At 38.8% G+C, this 25,586-nt stretch overlaps 1 protein-coding gene across 2 annotated transcripts; it reads right to left on the bottom strand.

The window, feature by feature from the left end:
* Positions 1-953: 953 nt before the first annotated feature.
* Positions 954-13,388, bottom strand: RB195_012755 (uncharacterized protein; the record flags this gene model as incomplete). 2 transcript variants are annotated; one of them, XM_064202277.1, is made up of 11 exons in its annotated part: positions 954-1,033; positions 2,008-2,167; positions 2,666-2,749; positions 2,843-2,975; positions 3,314-3,504; positions 3,563-3,703; positions 5,075-5,180; positions 6,751-6,910; positions 7,730-7,757; positions 7,802-7,826; positions 13,312-13,388. In XM_064202277.1, 11 exons carry the CDS (start codon positions 13,386-13,388, stop codon positions 954-956), a joined length of 1,185 nt encoding a protein of 394 aa, XP_064058157.1. The 2 variants fall into 2 exon arrangements, with proteins under 2 accessions (XP_064058157.1, XP_064058158.1); XM_064202276.1 differs by lacking the exon at positions 954-1,033 and adding an exon at positions 11,721-11,828 and having other exon boundaries at positions 1,988-2,167; positions 7,730-7,818.
* Positions 13,389-25,586: the final 12,198 nt, after the last annotated feature.

Genomic DNA, 25,586 nt, shown 5'->3' with positions numbered 1-25,586 from the left:
ATCTAACACGCTAAGAAAATTGTCTGAAGGAATTGAAGAGTGCTAAAGAAAAATAATGTTGTAAAAGGGGAAATGGATAACAATTATTTCGGGGATACAATTATGAATTGGTGCGTTCAATGATGAAGTGCAGAGTTGTTATCGGATGAATGTTACCAGAGTTGTGAGAGGATAATCTTCTAAAATGTAGGTAGCGGCTTACCAAAAATTAAACAATCACGTCATTTCGATTATACCCGTTTCCCTGAAATACCTCGTCACAACACAGGTTGTTATTTAATAAAGTGAAAGATAAGAGGCAGGACAAATGTTGCTGAAATCACCTACACCGGGGATTAATTTCATTCTTCTTCTCAAGGAAGTGTCATCTCCAGTCGACTGTCGGGCGTTGATAACTTGCAGATGAACAGTTCTACTAAGCACACAATCAAAGATTGTCTGCCCCATTGTGGATCGGGTGAAAGACGCATTCGTGCTTTGACTGATATGCAACTCCTTTACTCTTTCCCTAGGACCGTACCGTACAATGCGAAGAACTGGACGGTGGTCGGAATCGAACGAAAATGAGCAGTGAGCTCTATATTTTCGGATATCTGACGAAGAAATCCTCGTTGTAAAAGCGCAGTCGAGCTGAATTTTAAGAATTGTCATCTTCAGCTAGTGCTGCCCTTCAAGCGTTAGAGAGATTGACCCTTGTTAGCCCTTGTTATGTAAGCAGATAGCGTCGACGATTCCTATTGAACGTGAGAGCAATGATGGAATCCGAGTGCAAAATTCCGAAGGACGATATCCGTGAGTGACGTTTGTTTCACAGATTAATACGGTTTTCCAAGCACAGTTGCTCGGGTCCCACATCGACAACTACTGCGGAAGCATGGACATCAAGGTATTGAGTTCATTATGAGAGGCGTCCTTCTTAGGAACTTCAGCGGTTTCCATAGGTGCATGAACAGTTACGATCCAGGATTGAAGTCCTCTCTGTCTATCACGTAGTCGTACAAAGCCACTTCTTGGCACAACGTTGATACAACTCCTTCAACATGTTGCTGTGGCTGTTCGTCACAGAAATCCCGCACACTCTCACTTTCTTCTCAACAGTATCGCCACCGTAGATGGTGTGGTTAAAGATGCTGCTGAAGAAGCGTATTCTGACGCCTGTTTAGTGCAATGAAGTTGTAGTAGTAATCTCGACAGCGCGGCTTGTTGGAGTCCACTCCACAACGACCGACATTTCAGCGTTGTAATGTTCATTTCCGAAGATTTCTTGTTCCACGCAACCGTCCGATTTGACCTATTAGAATATGGGCTTTAACCGTACACTCGACGGCAGCAACTTTTGCGATATTTATGAAAATTGCTCGGTATGATGATATGTAGAGGTGATAGTTCCATTACTCCCAAGGTATATACTCAGATACATACCTGATCACGCTATAGTGAAATCAGTGCCTGTACACGTAACTCCTGCTTGTACAGTATACGATATTTCCATGTATAATTATAGTAATTCTCGCCACTCTAAGCACTACCAATATGAATATCACTGTATTGATATTAACAATGCTATCAGCAGCAGAGTAATCCTGTACACGTTGTGAACTGTGAAAGTTTGTACAAAAATCAACTCCTGAAGCGAAATAAGTGAGCAACATAAAGAAGTTTGGTACTGAATATCCATTTCCACATTGCCAAAGAATCCTGCTGTGATGAATCCAAACTATTTAGTAGTTCGAACTAAATTTTGTTGTCAAGTCCATTTTAACTGAATCTCAAAGAAGCTGACGTTAAAAAAAGTTTATTCAAAAATAGCAGGAAAATGAAAAATGAAAGAAATATCACATTTTAAGTAAAGTAACAATCTGAAAAACTTCAAAGCGTGCATAACCAATCATCAATGAGACCTTACGTAAGCACATTATCTAGGTTTACCCGATACATAAGTCATGTATACCTTAATATTTACAACATATATGATTGCACATAATCCTCAACTTAATTTTGACAAACTTTTCTTTTTGTTTTTCGTGGATGAATTGTGTTGAAGGCACTGATAGTTCTTCATGATTCGAAAACCTTTTCGCATGCTGTCTGGAGTTTCAAATGAGTGAGCGGCGAACAATAGGGGCTCCTTTGTCACGCTACATCTTAGATGTCCTTTCCAAAACTCCTGGAAAAACGGAACTACGAAAGTGATGAATGAAAAACGTGCGATCCGCTGCGAAATTGATTCATCCTTATCTCCTGGATTAACAAGCTGATATACAGAATTTTCTAGAGTTTTTTTTCTTTAAACTGAGTCTAAATTACTAAGTCTAACTTCTTTTCATGCTTAAAAAAGGCATATTGCTATTTCTTCTGTTGATGATACAGCGCTAGCAACTTATGGAGCGCATAAGGGGTTCATATTCATTTTAGAACTCGAATTCACGAAAAAAACAGTCATTTAAGTGACAGTTAATAGATTTTGGTACTTTGTTGGAAATGTCATTTAACGCTCAGCAGCAAAATATGCGCGACCTTAAGAGGAAAGAAGGTAACATAACGATAAAAAGGTATTTAGATCGTAAAGAGCGACAAATTCCGGAAAATCATTCCCTTAAGTCTTCCACTCTCTTTCCTCTCATTCCAGAACAAGTGCCATTTTTCAAGGAAGAAAAAAACATACCCTGGTGTTGGAGACCATGCTCCTTCCCCAGTTAATTCGTCGAACATTAGCCGATTCAGCTACAACGCCGGTGTAAAACACATCCTAAATAGGGGTGAAGAACTTTATGAACTTTATAGTCTGCTTTCATTATAGTGGAAAAAAACAATCTATTAATACTAGTTAAAAAATCAAAACCTCAATTGTTAGTGGTGAAAAAATCTGCGCTTGATCGAGCATAGCTTGTCCGGCGATTTTACCTATTACGTACATGGGACCATTGCAGTATTGAGGATAGTACTGATCTGGCCATACCTTATCGGGCACATACCTTAATAAATCACTTTGAACTCTAATTGTTGTGATTCCTGAAAAGGATGATGTCAAAATGTTGTTGTCTGTGTTCTTGTTCTTCGTGTGCAAATCATCACTATCCATTGTTTATTTATTTACTTATTTATTTGCTTTTTGGAGAAGTGCCATAGGACAGTAATTAGATACATATAGCTACTTTAAATAAACGTATCCTCCTACAACTACATGAAATTTTTCGAAGTTCAGGAAAGATCATGGATCCTTTAAGATTAATGGTAAGGTCTTAGACCCCGATTGATTTGATTATTTAGTTCGAGAAATAAGGGCAACCACTGAGTGCTTTTTTGAACCTACCATTTATTCGAAGGATCTCTCTTCGGACGTGCTCTTGGTAATACTTGACAGTAAATAGATTTGTTGACCTTATCGTCCATATTCCATAGTTGAACCATACGGTCAAGCTGGAGGCAAACGTCATCGTCGACTTTCATAAGAAACTGTGCCATGGGACAGTAATGCTGATGAAACACGAGAGATGCATAAACCTAAAGGATACAATATAGGATTGGTGAAAAGTTCAATCAGAATTCCCGAAATTCTCACTTTGAACACCAGGTTCTCGTAGGACTCCATCAAATCGGTAACAATAATATCGCTATGCTTCTTCTGCTCCTTTTGTAGCACGTATAGTTCGTGTACTGAAGTTGGAGCGGAGAGCAGGAAAAAAACTAACACGCGACCGGTCTGAAACAACAGAATTGTGAAAGAAAATAGAACTGCGGATGAACAGAAAGGAGATCTATAATCGTGTATGAAGATCGTCTACTGAGAGGGGATAAATCCGAATAGAAGGCTCGTTAATTATTGAGAATAACATCATACACGGGGCGGGTGTGGCGCAGTCGGTTCGAGGTCCGTTGTAGGCACACGGTCGAGGGTTCGAAACCGCCCTAGCGCGAACCAAGCCTTTCATCCCTCCGGGGGCGATAAATTGGTACCAGACTTGTCTGGGAGGATAAAAACACTGACTTGATCATCGGCTACCCCCCGCAAGTCATTGTAAAGGCCAATGCACGTTCCAAAACCTCAACGATTATGAATTCCAGTAAAACGCGTTGGCGCATCCCGAGTGGATTGATACGCCAGCGACTTTATCCTTTATCCTTTTAACATCATACACCTCGGACATGGTACAAACATGGAGATCCACTCGGAAAATAAGCTGAATAGCAAGATGAGAAGGTCGTGGGGACCTAAAACCTGCGAAAAACCTTGGTTCGTTATTTGGTTCGTGCGAAGCCCATGACAAACTGACAGAACAAGATTTTGCGCCAATTAGACCAACTTGACAGTTTTTCAGAAAGAAGCTACTTCCCGCACACTAGAAAGACATAGACATTGAAAGGTGTTTTCGAAAATTTAGTCGGCTCAAATAACACCTAGGGAAGGGTGTGGCGCATTCGGTTAGGGTCCGTTGTACCCACACGGTCAATGATTAGAAAACCGCCCTAGTGCAAACCTTGCCTTTCATCCTTCCGGGGTCAATAAATTGGTACCAGACCTGTCCGGGAGGATAGAAACACTGACTTGATCATCGGCTGGCCCCCGCAAGCCCCCTTATAGGCCAACGCTCGTTCCAAAACCTCAACGATTACGAATCGCAGTAAAACGCGTTGATGCATCCCAAGTGGATTTTGATACACCAGTGACTTTATCTTTTTTTAAATGACGCCTAACTCCGATTCGCTCAAAAATTTTTGGCTTAAGAGTAATGCTTCTTCTCACAAATTAATACAATAAAAATCGAAGACAAAACAGAGATGCTCACGTGGTGAGAAGCGATAGATGGACTGAAAAAACGTTAGAGTGGATTGGGAATGATCACTCGAGAGAACTATTGAATTAATAACTAGTATGAAAAATATTTCTGCTGTGCTAGAATAACAATTAGGAGGGAATTTTAATATCCTTCTTGATTCCACAGGACTTCTTTTCCTGCAAAGTACTGAAATTTTGGTCTTTTTTCAATTTTTTTTTTGAGAGTACTAGAAAATGTAGTCTAAGATAACAGTTTCTAGAGCATTCACGTTTAATTTTACACTCAAAGCAACTCACGTTGACTGAGATGGATTCTCGAGCGGACGCCCAACTTTCCCGAATTGCCCGTCGTGTATCTGAACGGTTCGCAGTTGAGAGGACAGTGACGACGACTAGAGGATTACTGAAATAGCCACGTCTCAACACTTTTCACTTTCCAACATTTATTACGTTGTGTATATATGCAGAGATAAATATTTGATAGATGTGCTATATGCGTATTGGCAAGATTTCAGCAGAAGTAGGCGAAGGGAAGAATCATGCAGTTACTGTATTTTCTCCGTACAATAACCGATTGTGTCCAGATATTGTAGTACAGTAAGACTGCCATGAGGGATTTCTCGATTAAGACAAGGTATAAAGCTCAATTCTACTGAACTCAAGCTTGACTAATTAAGGTATGCACATCTTTGTACCCTATAAAAGGCATATTGTAAGAATATTCGGCCATATTTCTTAGAAATTAGGCATAACGAAAGCGTTATAAACATACAGGCGTATGACGCGTAGGATGGGGAGGGTCTACCGCAGTAGTTAGGAGGTTCCGCTGCCTGCACGATCACTAAGAGGTTCGAATCTGCCCTAGTGCTCACCAAACCCTTTCATCTCTCCGGGGTCGATAAATTGGTACCAGTCTTGTCTGGGAGGATAAAAACACTGACTTGAGGCAAAACGATCCATCTTTTTAATTTCAGCGTCTATCTTGTTCATTTTTGACTTTTTTTTGATACATCGGCTAGCCAACGCAAGTCATTGTATAGGCCAGTTACACGTTCGTGAACCTCAAACGATTCTGAACCAAAGTGAACGTGAGGGCGCATCCAAAGCTATTTTCTTGCACAAATACCATCTGAATAGTGCTTCAGAAAAAAAAAACAAAAAAAAGAAAATTAACAAAGCATCCAGGATATGTACTTCGGTGCAAATTTATGTACCAATGCTTCTCAGTGGAATATACGACAACACAACAGTAGCACCAGAACTCTCATATGGTTGTCTGCAAGAAGTCATGATCTCTAACCGACTGCGCCTCTAAGGACTTAGACGCATATAGGAAAGGTGTGGAAAAGGTTTGTCCAAAAGTACAGGTTCCGGAAACAGTACGGACTCACTAATGAGAGTCTCGAGCTGGTGAATAGGAAAATAAAATAAAATAATAACACAAAAAAGTAGAATGTGCGCAAGTAAACCAGGTTGAGCTGAATAGGATGATACGACAACACCTTACGATTTGACAGCGAAATATTTTGAAATGTGGTATCTGCTGATATGGAGGAGGCGGGAAAGAACGACATTATCATCCCAAAAAGTGTCCACTATTTTCCCGCCACTGGATTCGGGCGGCAAAACCAAATCGATCTGTGGAGTGAACAACGTCGAGCTTGATCTACTCCGTGGTAATGAATGCAGGTACTTCTGATTAGAAGAAAAAAAACACGCTAAGAATGCTATTCTTTATTTTTTGATCGTAATCACTCTTGAAAAATTTGAGCATAACGGAAAAAAAACACAGAAGTGGTGCATCTCAAGCGGATTCATTAACGCCAGACACAGTTTTTTTTTAATAAGATTTATCCTGTGCATAAAATTTATAACATTTACCGAAGAAAAATGTTGGAAGAATCTATCATATCTAAGAAAACGTACTGCGCAGATGTAATGATGTTAAATCTGTTGAAAGAATGAAAACTCACTGGCCTCGTGATCCATCGCATAACGAAAGATCTGGTAACATGATATACTTGTAATGTAGTGAATAATTCACGAAGCTCATTTCGTGAAGAATAATGTTGTTGAAAGTACTACGCTTGAAGAACGTCACCGGTATGCTAAACTCCAGTAATAAGAGACAATCTGAAAAGGTAAATTATTCCTGTATAAATTTTTGTTCCAAGAGTAAAAAGAAAAATGTTGAATATTGGAAGTAAGTGTCCATACAAAAGAAAACATATTTAAGGCAGTGAGCTCTGATAATCACTAAGTATGTGCGTACTCAGTTCAGTAGTTAAACTTTAACCCCTTGAAAATTTAAAGGCATCACTCCACGAATCTTACGTGGTATGGAATCTCGTCGGAGTATACCTATATCGGATCGTAGATTATGAATACAGTGGTGGTTCCGCTCATCTTTCCCTGCATCACTTTAAACGGGCGGCTTCGGAATGCGGTTCCTCTATTGCAGCGCGCCACGCTTGAGCCCCGCCCCTGCCTGTGATTCGTCGAATGAAATGAATTGATTCACTGCTAACAATGTTGGCTATAGCTTAGGCAAATCAACAGAAAAGCTTTGTATTCAACATGCCAAGATTGAACACTTGAACAAAGGACTAGTTATAACATTGATAACTTCTGCAACATTCGAAATAAATCAAAATATTTGCCCTAAAACAAGAAAATCTTTTATTTCTTTTGTTTTTAGTGATTTTGTTGCCCAAACAAATTTGGGAACTATTTCAGGCAACTTAAGTTGCGTGTTTGCAGGAAAAATTTGCCGATTATTTCTTTCAGTCTACTTCAAACTTTAAACAAATCAACAACTTTGTTTAAAACAATAAATAAAAGTAATATATGTAATAAAATGCATCAAATAGTCCAAATGTCCTTCTATCTTTCTGTTTCGCTACTTGAGTCTGGAAAATGCGTCCTGAACTATTTCTAACGGATAAAACTCACAAATTAATAGCAGAATTGGTAAGATTTTCTTAATAGCTGATAACTTGTGGAGCATCACAACGGAAGCAGCACCATAAATAGATTGTTCTCTATGAACCTAAAAGCTGAAAGTTTACCAATCGATACAGTAGTGACAAGTTCATTTAAAAGTAAGATCCACTGATTACGGGATCTCTGTATGAGTGGAAAGGGATAATTATGCAGTTAACAAGTATGAGAGGTTATGAGGATTCACGTTCAACATCCCCACATTCACAAATCTCAAAAAAAAAAGACTATAATAGTTAAATAAAATAATATACTCTTTTATTATTATTATTCTATTTATTTGAGTAAAAGTATAGTATTTAAATAATTAAATAGAGTAAAAGTAGCGTAGAATTGATTTCTGCCATCCCATCTCCGCAACTATAACGGATCGATCCGGACTGTACGATAGGGAAAGCTTCCACTTCTTATTTAAATTGTATAGGTTAGATTGGGAACGGATGGACAACGATGACGTCACCCGTCCTCTGTCATAAAATGTGCCGTTTCTACAGGAAAAAACGAACACCAGACTACTACGAAAGCCTATTTCTGGATTTGTGTGGAACGCTGTGGAAATCCATTTCTGTGGAAATACACAAGAAAACAATAAAAAAACAAAAAGCGAAAAAAAATTATAAAAACAATTCTAAACGAACAATTTATTGATTGTGCTCATTATTATTAATTTATTGATTTATTTATTGTGGAAAAACAATTTATTGACCCTGAAGGGATGAAAAATTTGGTCAGCTACGCGGCGATTCCGAATAATCGATTGATCGATCGTGTTGTCACAGAGGGACCTGTTAACGACTGCGGTACACCCGACCGAAGAGGGAAAACCCCTACTCCACGATCTCAACGTCGGAAATAACATAAATTGTGAAAAAAAAATTGAAATTATAGCAAATTGGCGAACAGTTTACACAACAATCCATGGATAATTAGGTGGAACAAAATGTTTCCTCGGAAAGGAGTTTAATTTATTGCGATTGAGCGGAGCACAACGTAAAAAACACTGAAACAGCTACCATGAACCTCTGATTGTTAAACCTCTGTACGAATGAGTTACCGATCCCGTTCGTTTCCTGAATTACCCATATTTTATGCGTTATTGATAGGTATTATACAGCAGAATAAACTCCGCTGTTCGCTTATCCAGATTATTTTTCTGTGCACCATCGAAATGACTAACAATGAATGTGAAAATATTCTCAGAGAGAGCATTTTAACAAAACAATATAAAATAGTACGGATGCTACATTGTTTCTCATTGGTATGCTCATTTTCCCTCTTCGATCGGGTGTACCGCAGTCGTTAAGAGGTTCCTCTGTGACTGTGACACGATCGATCGATCGGTCAATTATTCAGGATCGGCGTGTAGCTGAGCAAGCTTTTCATCGCTTCGAGGTCAATAAATTCTTTTACACAATAAATAGATCAATTACTTAATAATAATAAACTCAATCAATCAATCAATAATTTGTTTTTTTTTCAAAATTGTTTTTACAATTTTTTTTTGTTTTTTCATTGTTTTCTCGTACATTTCCACAAAAATGAATTTTTAGTGGTTTTTGAAGAGCTGTTAGAAATATTATTCATACACCTACATTCAAAGAAACTTTGCCTGTCCAAAAATCATCTCTAACGGATTAATTAACACCTTTCTTTCTTTCCTGTACTTTTTTAACTTTTTCTTTTTGTTCTTCGGATCGTTCTCGTTTTCGACAATCTCTCATTGAAACTTTCAATATTTCATATTGTTTCCCACCATGTTTCTCTTTATTCTTTCACGTCTTTTGTTCTTGCTCAGGTTTTTTCTGGCTCACTCGATGCCTTTTCATGAGCAGCATCGGCGGTTTCAAGAAGAGAAAATAAATAATAATAAGAATAAATGCAAAGAGCAGAAGGTGAGGCAAAAATGTTTCATTTTATTGTCGCGACACTCAATTCTAACGAACTAAGGGAAACAAGAAAAAAGTCAAAATACAAGCGTATTCTAGAGCGGAAAAATCTCTAACAAATGATTATCGATGGAATAATTTTGCAAGAGCATAATTTTTATTTCTATGTGATCTAGGTGACCTAGCTTTCCACCTGCTGAGCGACTATAAGCGGTAGGAAACCCCTTAGCAGAAATTGAAACCAGTCTTTTAAAGAGATCCGTCCAGAAAGAGTAGTATTAAGGATTATCTTCACATAAGAGCATTTTCTTGTTACCATTTAACAGTTCTCTCGAACTGAGGAAATGTCAGGAGCCAAACGACGAGGTTTCTGGACTTCTAGTAGTTTCTGTTTTTCTTTGACAACAAGAATAAATAATCCCGTCGAGGTAATAAATTTCTATATCATATAACTGATTATTTATTATTTTGCTTATGCAAAATAAAAAGACTTTTCTTCAATTTTTATGGACTCAACATTTAATAAAGTACATATTCAAATGTAGAGAAAGAATAAAGATAATGAACTATGCACACACATAGGATAACGTCACTATTCTAAAGGAATGAATGAAGAGGAATACCCAGTGGGAAAGATTTGCGAAAGTCCTTTCACCAAAGCAGCCATGTTAATAATTCAAAAGCGCTTAGCAGTGTTAGCAGCAGCTCAAAGACGAGCATACGACGATTAAAATTGTGGAAAGGACGTATGTGACTTTAAAATTACTTCTTCATTTATAAAAAAAAATTATACAAAAACAAAAGTTATTGTGCAAAATTGTTGAGAAGACTCAGAACCTCTAGATTTTCGAGAGTGAACTAGCTGTTACGTTTGAATCAAAATGAATATTCCCAGATGGGTTGCATGTAGTGATGCGATCGAAACGCTATCGACGTACTGTCGACGGATAATCTCCTAAAATGAGGACATCGGTTTAGTAGAGGAAATCGAACAGAGCACAAAAGACCGCAGAAACTTCGGTCGTTTTCCATGCAGAAAATCATCGGTCAAAAATCGATGAGAATTGAAAAAACACCCTTTTTCTTTGATTTTCCAGAAATAGAAATAAAGATCTATGCAGTTGTAAGTGCCGGAACCAGCTTAGTGTAAAAACTACTTCTCCACTTTCAACTGTATGCATTACTATTATTACAATTATTACTGTTATTATCATTAAAAGGATAAAGGCTAAAGTCATTAACGTCAATTAATAAACTCCGGATGCGCCCACGCATTTTACTGCAATTCGCAATCGTTGAGGTTTTCGAACGCGTGTTTCCTATACAATGAATTGCGGGGACCAGCCGATGATCAAGTCAGTGTTTTCATCTTCCCAGACAAGTCTGGTACCTTTTTATCGATTCCGGTAGGACAAAAGGCTTGGTTAGCACTGGGGCGGTTTCAGCGAAACATTAACTTATGAAGATTAGGTTGGAAGCTTATGATTCTTCCCCTTTCCCCATACGAAGATGTCCGTTATACACATCGAGTTCGCTTCCACCGAGGTTTTCCGCTTTCCTCATATTTTATTTCCACATTTTTAATGAATGAATTTCACGGAATGATGTCATCCTTAATGAATAAAGGCCAATCAATGGTAACGAATGTGAATTCCTCCCCATCCCCTTATTGTCCTATGCGGTTGAGCACGCACTTGCGGACTTCAAACTTCTTGTGGTGCACGCTTCGCGTGCTTTCACATGATTTTGTGATCTTCTAGTTTTTTTTCTTACTTTTCTTGAAGAGAGATGGGTGCAAGAGTATTTCAGCGACTCCTCCTATTGCACGAAAGGGACACGAAGAGCATCGAGTCTTCTTTAGAGGATTTCGTGGAGAGATATGACCAACGGACGGAGGTTTTCCTGCAGTACGTTCAATATCGCGCAGAACGCGATTTCTTGTTGCTGTTTTTCAACGAATGTTGTTAAAATACATCACGCATCCGTCCCCTCTATTTTAATTTCCTCGTCAAATGCAGCGGTGTCTCCAATATTTCGTCATGCATGTAAAACAAAACCTCAAATCCCTTGTCTCACTTGCGAGGAGATGGTTAGCATTGTTCATCCGGTTGGGGGTCCAAATATCCTGACTGCATTCTCCTTCTTCTTGCAAAGTGCCCAGGTTTCTGAAAAATTGATTGAACCAGGGGCCACGATGGTGGTAAAGAAGTGAGCATAAAGCAGGCTTTCTTCGCTATGTCCTCAAAGTCATGTATGAATTTCAAACTGCTGGTTTCTTCCTGTCTGTCTAGATGGAGGGGTGTCCATCATGTTCAATTCTCGACCTCAATACATGGAGATGGTCCATTCGGCTACGATAGTTGAGTGTGAATGAGGTATCATATAATGAACAAACCTATCGGTTCTTCATGAGTATCGCTTGTTTCAGACTCATCTGAAGACTAATCTTTCCACATGCTTCGTTGAATTCAGTCAGCGTTACTTCCGCTTGCTTGCGGCTGATGCTACATGTTGCCAAAACGATAGCAGAACGAAGTAGCGGAACAAATAGGGTGTAGCGGCCGAACAACTTCCACTCAATCTCATGCTACTCTTCACATTGCGTTCTCGAAAGTGGGATTGAGTATCATGGGTGAGATTGCGTCAATCTGTCCTACCCATATGTTCGCATTGATGCCGATGTTCTTGTATAACGATGAGATTTCGGTTGTGAACTCGGACTATTATTACGTATTGAGTAGGGACACTTGCGCTGTGCGAGGTTTCCATGACCGCTTCCGTCTCAACCAAACCAAACGCTCTCTTTAAGTCGTTGAAAGGAAAGCAGAGCGTCATCGTGCAATCTCGTGATACTTCGATGAGTGCGGAAACAGTGGGTGTCTGAGGCTGAATCCTTTTCGAAACTCTGTTTGCTCGAATGGATGTACTTCACACAGCATTTTTTCTTTGGCTTATGAAGGATCACTCCCGTGAGGAGTTTGTAGATAACGCAAATATGCTAGAAGCCGTAGTTGCCGAGTTCGTGTGGATCCCCTTTTCACACAGCAGCACGGTATTGCTGGACTTCCGTTGTTTAGGATGATAGCATCCCGACAGGTAACGAATTGAGAGCTTGGTGAGCTCGACGTGAGCCCGTGGTTATCTGCTGCTCAAGCGGCTGACGTATTAGCTCTTAGATTACTGGTTTGCACCTTTCCGTCCAGAGAACAGGGTGTCTGTACGCCGTTAAAATTGCATGAAGAGGATAGAGACCAGCCCAAAGAAAGTCTACAGATATATAATCAGGTTTGGGGGCTGTGCCGCGTTTTATGCTCTTCATCGCAACTAATTAGTTAGCGAGTTAGACCTTCACCAGAGGATGATAGGCCTTGACCCAGTAGTTGAGTTATCAAGAAGATAAGATGAAACGTACATTAGAAAAGGCACACATAAAATTTTTCGTGGCTAACATGCCAGAAAATTTGGATATTGACATTGCGTGCAATAAATTGACAGTTCACAATGAGAACGAAAAACTCATTTTGTTCTGTACGCTTTCTTTTTTTTTAATTCCAGCCATTCTAATTTATTATGTTTACATTTGACTGCCAATTTCGTTGTTGAGAAGCTTCTAACGACTAGCATCAGAAAATTTTTTTAGAAACTCACATGATAAATTGTACAGTCTCAGGATATTCTTCATTATCTTTTCTTCGTCCCATCACACGCTTGACCTCAAACATCATAGTGAGCAATGTTTAGCGTTGCGCTCTTCTAAAGAAGGTATATCGTGTGGAATATGCAAAGAAGTGAACCAATGGTATGGAAAAAAAAGGAAACGAACGGAAAAGTACTGGCAATCACTAAAATACAAATGAGAATTTCTTAGAGCAGAAGACGTAGCCATGCAATCGTTTGCTAGAAACTAGGTGCTTGTTCTTTGAGACGTCCCCCTCTCGACAATTTCTACATATTTATAGAACTTGAGAAGAAGCAAAGCGATCGAATTTCTCAGGGCTCTATTTTAGAATAGAGAACGTTGTTTCCTCCATCAACAGGCATTGAGGAGGTTTCATCGCTATTTAGATACCTATCGGATTCAGTATTCCTATGCGATCCACAATGATCCGCTTGCAGAACATTTATTTTTACCGGATATTCGATAGTCGAAACGATCGAGTGAATATATCCGAGGGTAAATCAAGAAGTGTTTAAAAATAAGGTAAACAATCAGACGAAAAGTTAAGGAATTATGCACACAATGAATAGGAAACGACATCGCGCAATATGCAGGAAATGTTTCAGTGAAAAAATGCATTCCCACGCCAGTCGAAGCGGAGTAGTGCCAGTATCGGAAGCCAGCCGAAGTGAAGGAATGCCGGACTTCGATGGGCGGCGTGGTCGCGGCGCGCCGTTTTGACCTCCTAGATCATTCTAACCACTTCATGTGGGCTTACACATCATTTGTCTTTTCCTCCTAGCAGAGCTCGCAGCCGTTGAGAGCCTGAGATTATGAGTAATGATCTCCATATTCCACCTACAATCCAGTCTAGAACCCATCTGAGCAGAACATCTTGTGCTTTGAAGGCCACTTGAAAATTCGAAACAGACCTCAACAGATCGATAACCCTTACGTCGGCTCGAACAACAGTATCCTGCCTAACAAAGGCAATGGTATCCTTTTTTTTTAAACAATCCTGGTGTGTCACAACTAAAAAAAACAGTATTACTTGTGAAAAATGTTTGTATCGAGTTTTTCTCTCAGAAGATAATTTGAATTGTGGTTTAATTAGGAACACAAGTTTTCCAAAAATGTTATGAATTAAATAAGGTATGCTCTTCCAGTTTTATCAATTCAGCAATCTGTAGTGGTAAAATTACGCCTCTAGTCAAAAAACGATGTAATCACTATGATCGAAAAAGATGTGGACTTTCAGAATTCTGTACAACGTCTTTAAGAATCCGGGTATCTCTTGGAAAATCCACATCGCTGGCTATTTGTCGCAGTTCTTACGGTAACTATTGTCCTGTACTCTATTATCGTAGCAGTGATTGATGTGGTGTGATTCATACGTAAATTCCAGGCTCAACGACGCAAATGTTGTAACGTACGTTTTGAATGCGAACTTAATACGTTTAAACCATCTCCTCTAATCGTGAACACTTTAGTAATAGCCACTTTGTTCACGTTAGAACTCCTGTTCACTTCAGCCTGCTCCGGATTGTTAGTAAAATTGATGGATCATTTTTAAAAAAATATGGTCTTCTTGAAAAGATAAACTATCTCGTTTTTCATTATGATCGGCCAGAGCTGAATCATCTACCAGGTATCTATCTCTTGAGTTTTAGAAGGTTCTCAAAAATTGGTGAATTAGAAATTAAAATATAAATTATGTATGTAAAAAATACTGTATATTACAATACAAAAAATTATTACATGATAAAATTATGGATTACTCGGATGGGTGTTGCAACATTTGTCACTTGAATATAATTGGTTTTGGGGTTATTAATAACCAAAAAACCCTACGTTCTTACTCGTTCCTCGCGTTCCAAGCTCCGTAGGAATTTGCGTAGAACAAACTTCCAACCCATACAGTCTATGTCTGAATATCAGAAGAGACGAATTTCTGAAACCTGACCTTCTGAAATGTCTACTACTCGTTGGTTCGGAAAATAAGAAAAGCCTCAGGGTAGTATTTCACTTGATCAATAATTTGATAGGTCTGGGTGAGTGTAGCGCAGTCGGTAAGAGGTTTCGCTGTGATTACACGATCGATCGATGGTTCGAAACCTCCCTGATGTCAATCAAGCATTTCATCCTTTCGGGGTCAACAAATTGGTACCAGACTGGTCTGGGAGGATAAAAACACATCAGCTGGATTCGGCAAGTCACTGTAAGGCCAACACGCATAACGAAACACCAAACCAGGAATGAAAACCAGGAATTCCATTTGAACGAGTTGGCGCATCTCAAGTGGATTGATACGTCTCAGAGTTTGTCCTTTTAAAAACTTAATGGCAGCATGCCATGGATCCGACGCACTATGGATTTCTCATAGAAAGTTTCTAAACGGGATCGTAGATTGCGGATAACCACTTGGTTCCACTCATCGCTCTGTGATCGTCGTAAGAAACGGCATGGGAATCGCTTTATTTCCTACGAGGTGCGTTAGAACGCGACTCTATGCAAACGTTCCCTTGCCCTCAGCAGTCTCTTCTTTAGTTTAACTTGAATAGGCTGGTGAGCAGACCTTATTAGTCCTCGAGGGCTCGCTCGTCGTGCAAGGGTGGCGCGTTGCAACTGAAGTCGTCGTAAAAAAACAGCGGCTCCCAGGTCCTTTTTCCAAGCGACTACGAAGAGATGAGCGGAACCACCTAGTTTTCCACAATCTACGACCATGTCTAGAAGTTTTCCATGGGAAATCCATACCACGTCAGATTCATGGTATGCGGCCTTTAATAGACATCCTAAATGAAGTTGTTGTAGAAATAAATAGTATTTGACGAGTTATTGATAATTTATTATAACATAACTTTTATTCTTATTCTCATTCTACTCTTTTCTCGTTGCTGGATTTTCTATTGTTTATTTGTATTCATTCTTTGCTTCTTACTCTGGGCACGCCTTTGAGCGCAGTAAATAAATAAATAAATAACAATATAATAGTCCAGACGTTCAAGGAAAAACCAACCATTTCCTTGGTCACGTAAGCTTGACATGACGTTTATGCGTAGTTCCCCCCACTTTTTCCCAGGATAGCTGGAGTTCTTTGCGGTTATATTCAGGAAATCGAATGATATACGTTTATGTGTACATGCATACAGCCTTTAAACCTGTAAGATTTTATTCAGGCAGTTGAAAACTGAAAAAAAGGAAGAAAAGGAAAAAGAAGAGAAGATCACTGTGATGATCTGATTTGCCTCTGAATTACTTAGTTCTAATGTGAAATGAGGCTCGACCATCCATTAATACGTATAAGATGGATCAAACTGTCCATGAAACGATCAAAAATATTTAAAACGATCGGATGTGATCTAATTGTGCTCTGCAATGTTATACAAATAATGTTACATGCCATTTCTATGCTTCTATCCATAGAATCCAATGGAAGGGACGTACACGGAGTCCGTACCGTTCTAATCGTTCATAAAAATGATTATTTCACCACGAAACACGGGAAAGTGCTTTGAAATGAGTGAAATGAGTGAAATAGGCAGACTATACTCTCATTTCATGTGTACCAAGCACTTGTTTCCCGAAATACCAATTGATGACCAATCCAGATGAGATTATACACGATTTTAGCAGGATTAGGTACCCGGCACTCTGTGGTGACTACACATTCGGGGAGGGGGGGGGGTGGGGGCTTTCGTGGAGATTAACAGAGAGTTAATCCTTCCAGATGTTGTTCGCCTAACCTCCGATATTCATAACATTCCCGTTCTGCTGGATGTGTGCTTCATTGTCCCTCTTTGAGGTTCTATTCGACGAGTATTGCTAGCTGCGTATTATTATTGGATTTGGAAAAGATCGATGCCGCGACGCCGACGCAGCGCGCCTCCACTGCCTACGAAGGCCTCATCGCCAGTGAACAGTGAAGCGTCGAATTTGACCTCCATTTCTGAAGACGTGTGCTTTTCTCTTGCATATCCATCTAAAATATGAATTGAGCCTATGAATTCAGAAACTTGTTTTTGTACGCATTTCTCCGTAATTCAACTCGGTAACGGGTTTAGTTTACGGTATTTCACTCACTTTTCATGTTCTTACGACGCTCTCAGACATCTCTGTGTGTAATCGTTACTTCGAAGTAATTCAGGGGGAAAGAGTGACATAGAAATGAATCGCAGCCTCAACCCTTTTAAAGCAACAACCTTAGATATTTTGGAGATAGCCTGAGGCAAAAGGAGTCTCACTAATCTCTGGAAACGTTAATTTTGTCCCTATCAACTGTTTTTCATACCCTAGGACACTGACTAATCTTATTTCGTACTTTCTGCAACAGAACGTTTAGTTGAAATCGATCAATTGACAGCTTTCGGCTTCGAATGTGATTTATTCCACATATGTGTGGACGAAAATTCCAGGAAAAGCCTTACTCTCTTGCATTCCACTCATTTTTTTTTTACATGACCGTTTGAAATTCACCACATTTCGATAATAAATACTATGTGAAAGATTTGGATTAGAACATCTAAACCTGGAAAACTTTCCTCTACCTCTTCCAGAAGAATGTCTTTCCATTTTGAATAACATTAATGATCTGTGCTAAAAATAACAAATACATTTAAGTGGATTTTCTACTTCTATGTTGAATCTGAGTTACACTGATGTCAATTACATTATTTGTAGTACTCTCATGCATACATTTTCTTCTTTTTTCTTGGGATAAAAAGTTTTTTTTCTGATTAAACATGTTTTTCTCTGCCAATTTCTACATAATTCATTAGTAATCTCTATTAAAAACGAACTCAGAGGTTTCATTAATCTTCATTAAGAACATTTAATGTTATCATTTATTTAATCATTTACTCATTCATTTAATCTTCATTAAGAACAAAGTGGGATGTTTTGTCGTTTTGCCATTTTCATTCTTCCTGCCTTGTCGCTGTCAGCTCCAGGCTGTCCCTGAACTATGATGCTTTCATGTGTGAATCTCACAGATTATTTGCATGAAATGATTAACTCTTCGTTAGCCATATTAATTCAGAATTCATATTTATTTCCTTTGAAATGCATTTTTAAATGTTCATCAATATATCGAGTTATTTTTCCTCCCATGAAATCTAGAAAAATTCTCTTTGCTTCCGCGGATCGCTTCGGTTTTTTCAGATTTTTTATCCTAAAATTTCTTATAAAAAAATTATGTTCCTGTATTGGTGCGATGACCAATGAATAAAGAAAATTACAATTGTAATTGTAAATTCCAATTGTAAATTAAAGTAGGTTTAAAATTTTTTAGGTTCGAGTTCTGTGTTCTAATTTTAGCATTATAATGTGAAATTTTGTTGTTACTCGAGCATAGCACCAAGATGGCTGCGAAGATTTATTTTATTTTATTTTGGTGATTGAATTTCACCGTACATAGTCCTAAGAGCCTAGAAAACTCGAAAAACTCATTTTTGTAATTTTCTCCTTCAAAGATCAGCACAAGAAATGACTTAAAGATAGAGTATCAAAAAAAATTCACAATTTTGGGACCCCTCCGCGTGTAAATAGAGTTAGGAGTGTACAGTAGCGACGATAATTCTTCGCCAGACGAGCGAAAAAGCGAGTATCGCTAGAATAACTTAGAATTAAATTATCCCGTGGACGCAGTTTTCCTAGCATTCGTCATTGATTCAACAAATCAGCCCAATAACTTCGTTCTCTGACGAAGAATTACCGTGGCTACCGTAATTCACATGCAGTGAGCTTCGAGACACTCGATGTCCATTCGTAATTCATTGGAAAAAGCATCTGATACAATCTTGCGTGATCCCATTTCTCCAACGATGCAACTTATTGGGTGATAGAACGCAAGCAACATCTTTGCAAAAACCTGATTGTCGTTCGCAATCCAAGTGAGATAACGAGCAAAAGCAGGAGCGGCTGCAAAATCGGGATCATAGATCAGAGTTTCGTTGTTTTTCTACTCGTAATAAGTTGCATCGTAGCTTAAACGGGATCATATAAGGCTGCTTCTCTTCACGGTTCCACGTTTTCTGAAGTATGAAGGAACTGATCCCACGCTCATAGTTGTGAACTACACCCCCACATTAGAGATACCGGTTAGATTCCAAGAACTTTGTGATACGGTGTCTTTAGCGAAATAATAGAAATGAGTGCTTATCAATTACCAATGACTTTATGTCGTTCGTAACAATTTGTGAGCTCTAAGATTGCCCCACATGCAGTTCCTTAAAGGCATCACTCCACGAATGTGAGGTGGCACCGATTTCAGGTGGAGTATTCGTATACGGGATCGTAGATTATGGAGAGGAGGATGATTCCGTCCATTTCTTCCTAACTGCCGTAAAAAACCGCCCGGAAAATACGGCTTCGAGCGTTCCGGGGCGCTATATTCTACAACAAGTTTGATTGGAGCGCGCCAGCCTCGTGCACGCGCTGCATCTTCTGGGTCGTTTTTTACGGAAATTATTAAGAAATGAACGGAGTCACCCCCTCTCCATAATCTACTATGGCGTATACGAATATTCCGCCTGAAATCCGTACCATCTCAGATTCGTAGGGTGATGACACTTTAACACTATCCAGACACTGTGTTAAGGGATACTGCACAGTGCGTGGATCTCATTCGTCTCGGTGACAATCAGTAAGAATGGTCCACCAGCCTCGTTACTCGGTAAGACTGGCCAGTTTTTTTTTCCTTTTGGGGGTCTTGCATGGCGTACCTAGAACAATATCGGGGCTTGGCAAGGAAAGAGGAGGAGTTTGCTGGTGTATTCATGGGATCAAAGACCTCAAACCATTTTCAGGCCTTTGATGAAGACGAGTTTGTCGAAATGTCAGCCCGATAATAAAGTTTCAACTAAACCTCGTTGACATAACAAGAAAACATGGATACAGTCCCCAATGCCGAAGTTTCCGGAAGAGAGGACTTGCAGGAGATTGCCTGCCTTTAGCATGTAGCGGTGAGCTCAGTGACATATACAGAGAAGCAGACGACGTCAGACGTTGAATTTTAATGAGATGCGGTCCTTTAAATTCGATATTGAGTTATCTGTATGCTAATTCATTTCTTGTGAAGTGAAAAATGGAACCATGGTTTTTAAAATTTCCATGGAGCTGGTGACAGCGATATTTCACCTCAAATAAAGGTTAGTAACGATTATGTTTTTATACTTTAGGAAACTACAACATAATAGCATAGTAATCCACTATTCTCTAAATAAAAGACATGAAAAAAACCCTCCAAATTCAATAAAGTTTTCCTTAATATTCGTAAGCTTCTCTTTCTCTCTCTCTTTATGACGATAGAATTTAAAATATGTGTTCTTGCTATGTTTCATTAATGGGTTCTAGTATTTATTGGCGTCTGTAAATTTTTATGCGCCTTCAGTCACTCAAATAAAACTCAGAAAAAAATTCTAAAGAACGCTTACGAATGTTGATGTGAAGCTCAGACAGCGCTGCAAATGCAGATTAGTGCCCAAATGTTGATGAGGAAGATAGGCCAGAAAGTAGAAGAAATAGACAGGATAATCCAAGTAGGAAATGCAAATCCGTTATCGCCAACACTACCGTAACAGCTAGTCACTTTTTTTTGCATAGTGCCGCTATCGCGCTATACCATGTTGCTTTCCAACGTGACGCGATGTACGACGACTGAATAGGAGTCGCGACCGAGCTAAAAAAAAATTGTGTGTAACGGCTTGAAAGTGAAGAAAGTGAGGGTGACGGAGGTTTTAGATGTAAATTCGAACCCGCTGTGGTCCCATGAATAAAAAAAATGAAGTGTCTGGCATTAATCAGTCTGCTTAAGATGCTCCAACGCGTTCACTGCAATCCGGAATCGTTGAAGAGCTTTATAAACGTGCGTCTAGCCTATAAGGGCGACTTATTGCGGGGAGGAGGAGGGGGTACCCGATTTGTGAGGTCAAGTCAGTATTTTTATCCTTCCGGAATGCTCTGGTCATCGATGGCATGTAAAGTTGGTTGGCTCTAGTAGGGTTTCGAACTTTCAACCTTTGTACCTTGCAGTCGCTGAAGAACCTCCTACCAATTGGGCTAAATCCGCCGATATAAACAATATGTCTCATTTTCGTGGAAATTTTTAATTCTAATAGCTGGAAAAAAGTAATAAGTAAGAAGTTTTAGTGGAGTTCTGTAGAAGTGAAAATTTCTGACCTTCTCAATAAACAGCAATAAACACCACTATTCCCTCAAAACAATTAGAAACTGTGCTACACTCGCCTTGTTAGTTCCTCCATACCTACTTAGATCCTTAGATGGGCCATCTAAGGATCTAAGTAGGTATGGAGGAACTAACAAGGCGACACGGCGGTCTTCACTGGACGCGCTGGCCCCAGCATCTCTTCCACGCGTTTCGTTCCCTCTCCATTGTCATCCAAGATGTTCTCAAGCTTCGTGAGTGACGTTGACGAGATCCTTGAATCGTATTCAGCTCAGCTCTCAGCTGTTCCATCCGTGTAGCGTGTTCCTCCATAAAATTTTAAATATAACATATATTCTGATGGAAAAAGGGATAAAATGCTTGGCGTTGACCATTGTTAACCTAAACACTCATAGTTACTGCTGTACCTAAGAGGTTTCCTTCCCGGAATTGATTCCATACACCATAAGTTCTGCACCCTCATCCGGTTACATGGCTGACTCCACTTTCGAGAAGTCTGAGATCCCAACATCTGAAAGTGTTGTGGGAAATATTTTTTTCTCTTTACATGTGGCTTATTTCTCAGATCTCCTTGTTAGAAAATCTGTTGCCTGAATCATGATTCACTCATTTCTGGATTCATTTCCGGCCAAACAGTATACAGACCTTACTTCAAGCAATTTCCTTATTGAAATCTATTTTTAAATCAAGACAATAAAATATAAGGATGTGAGAAGGTAAAAAAAAATATCCGTCAAAAAATATCGTGAAAATAGTACAGACGTTACTTCAATCAATTTCTTTTTGGTTATTTATCTTTAAATAGAGACAATGAAATATAAGGATGTGAAAATATAAAAAAATATACGTTAATCGAAAAATATCATGAAAATAATAGTTTTCCTGATAGATTCATTCAATTTCTCTCGTCTTTTTCACCCTACTAAATCGCTAATTTTTATTCATTTTTCTAAAAAAATCTATTATTTTATTTTTTCCTGTTTTCCTGTCGCTTTTTCGCAGACTATGACGACAATCGAATGGAGGTGGGGAGTAATTAGCGAAAACAGAAGCCTTAGCGACGGCTCAACACTTCGCAATAAGTTTTCGCTTTGTTCATGTCGGTTGTCGAGGTGTGAAACACCCGTCCACCAGCGAAAATTTGAAAAAAAAAATGTTTTAGACGTATTTAACCAACACAGCCGTGCCCTGGAGAATCTGTTATGCGCACATCCTGTTATTTTGTCTCCCTCGAGGCCTTAAGACCTATTAAGTTATTTATTATGCTCGGCAGTAGATTTTTTTTAAATATGTCAAAAATCGAAACTCACTCACTGCTGTATGCATATTTTAGTCGATTAGACGCAGTCTTTCCTTTCATTTCCGAAGTTATCACACTCATTTTTCCATCCTCATCCTTGTTTTTCTCATCAGTAGACGAAGTGTAGTCAATATTCCTGGCTTCATGGAGAACCTATGTAATCCTAGCAGAAGTTACCAGGATGTCTGCGTCGTTCCCGATGCGATGACGTCTGTAATGATTCTGCTTGGAGGAGACGAGGACGAAACGCCGCCCGGCGTTCAATTCCCTGGCGAGAAAAGCGAGCCGAGTCTAGCTGTTTCTTCGATTATTTTTCCTACTTCACTACAAATTTCCATAGCGATATCCTTGCAAATTTCAGTGAGATTTCATTTGAACTTTGCATACATGAAATGTGCACTGAGATTTGCACTATGTTATTGTCCCGGATTTCTGGATTGAAATGTTGTCATTGTCAGAGAAATAATAAAAATATGAATAGGAATTTCAGGATCAGAGAACTGTTCAGAAATCTGTTTGAAACGCTCTTAATTTTCGGCATATAAGAAAGGATTTAGTTTTGATCAAGAGGGTTTAATATAAAGTGTGTGTCTGGCGTTAATCTATCCGCTTGGGACCAGCCACCACCTTCACTTCAATTCAGAATCGTTTGAGGTTTACGAACGTGTAACTGGCCTATACAATGACTTGCGGGGGTTAGAGGATGTGTCAAGTCGTGGTTTTTGTCCTCCCAGACAAGTCTGGTACCAATTTATCGACTTCGAAGGAACTCCGGTAGGATGAAAGGCTTGGTGAGCACCAGGGCGGATTCGAACCTTCGATCGATCGTGCAGACAGGGGAACCTCTTGCCGATTGCACTACATCCTTCCTGATATTTAGAATTAGGACTAGATTAGGATATTTAGAAGATAACTAAAATATTTAGCTTTAGAAAAGCAGACCTAAAATTTACCTCTGTTTACGTCGAGTTTGAGGGCGTTGAGTTTGATAACTGAATCTCCCAGGCCAACTTACGTGGATCTCTTCGTCCTACTGATTTCTTGCAACATAAATTTCTGGGTGCAACTCTCCAAGAACGACTTTCAATAAACCTCGGGATGGGATAATAATTCAATAGGTGTTCTTAATTTTGTGCCGGACGCCAACTTGCTACAATCATTTATTTTTGGCTAACGTTTCGGCGAAATTGCCTTCGTCAGATCCTGACAGGATTAAATCGAACGTGACTATCTGATTAAATTTCTTTTTTTCATACAAATAAATAAATATTTGTATGAGGCTCATGTGATTTTCTCAGCTGTATATGTGTACTTTTTTTTCGGATTTTCCGTTACTGTAGCTCTCATATACTTATTTTTCTCTTCTCTAATTCTAACCGAAATATTATCCGTGTTTGTTTTAGCACGATATGTTCATTACATTGCCCAAATATAGCGTCATAGTGTTACAAATAATTAGAATATTGGGAAATTACAAAGAAATTACAAATAACGATTTGTTTTACTAAGAACGAATCATAAATTTCCTTTTTACACTTTTTTTTATTAGTTTATTTCTTGTTTTTCTTGGAATAATTGTTCTTTGGGAGCATAAAAAAGGGCAAATCGTGTTCAAAAAAAAATTTGTACTCATTCCAGGATCAGTGTGTCAGGAAGAAAACTGAAGATTTGCATGGGGAATGCTTTTATTATAGACCAGGAATACGGTACTGACCATTTCTGTTTCCAGGTCACTACGATTATGTGAATATCTGCTAAACACGTGTCTAACCGCTTCTCATCGCATTTTTCTGGAAAAACATCTGCCAGATTGGAGGGAAACACCTCCGTACCCCGCATTAATCCTTAAGTACTTCTGGAAGTGGTGACGTCGAATGACGAATATAAAGTTGTTTTAGGGATTTTACTATTGTACAGGAATCTTAGTAGAGGCCAGCCCTACTGAACAGATGGAAATGATGTCCATTCGACAGTTACACATGTTCTCATTCACTTTGATACACTTTTCTAAGTGCTCGGCAGAATTTCCTCCAAAAATTGGCACTATACGAAAATTTGTCCTTATTTTTTTCTCGTTGAGTATGTTTTGATCATATTTTACCATCTAACGTACGTTCCGTTACCTTTTCTAAAACATTTTTCCGCTTCCAAAGAAAAAAAATACTGTGAACATTAGCGGAAAAAATATTTTTCCTATATTATTCTTCCCTTTTATCTTAATCCTGTAACATCGGTCTATCATCCGAAACTTCTTGATCGTTAAAAATTTCCACTGAAATCCACTCACTTCCACTAATTAAAAGATTTCTTTTCTACTTCCTCCTTAATTCCATCCTCTTCTAATCCTTGTTCATTCAATTTCATATCGTCTACACCTTCTATGTAGTCTATTCATCGAATTTTCAACTACTTCAATTCTTCGTCTTTCGAAATCCAGCAGCTGCACGTAGATGCTGTCATATTCTTCTTTTTTTTTAATCTCGATTCTTTTCATCTCGGTTTTGCATTGCGAGGTAGAAAGAATCACTTGATGAAGTCCTACGGAGCAATATCTGGATAGGATTGAACTACATCCCGTATTAGTTTCATTTACGGAGCCGTTGTATATCATCCAGGTCCGGAATGGAAAAAAAATAGATTTTTTTTTTGCATTCATCTATTAATTTAATTATAGTTCAAAAACAGATTTTTTCGTTCCGTGTAACAATAATATGAGTTTAATTTTCTCAACTTAGCCTTCGTATTGTTAGATTCTGGATTTGATGAAGCATACAGTAGAATAG

Source organism: Necator americanus, chromosome V (assembly GCF_031761385.1).
Source record: "Necator americanus strain Aroian chromosome V, whole genome shotgun sequence".
Classification (NCBI taxonomy): Eukaryota; Metazoa; Nematoda; class Chromadorea; order Rhabditida; family Ancylostomatidae; genus Necator; species Necator americanus.
The sequence above is the reverse complement of the archived record's forward strand: the minus strand, read 5'-3'. Positions and strand labels throughout refer to the sequence as shown.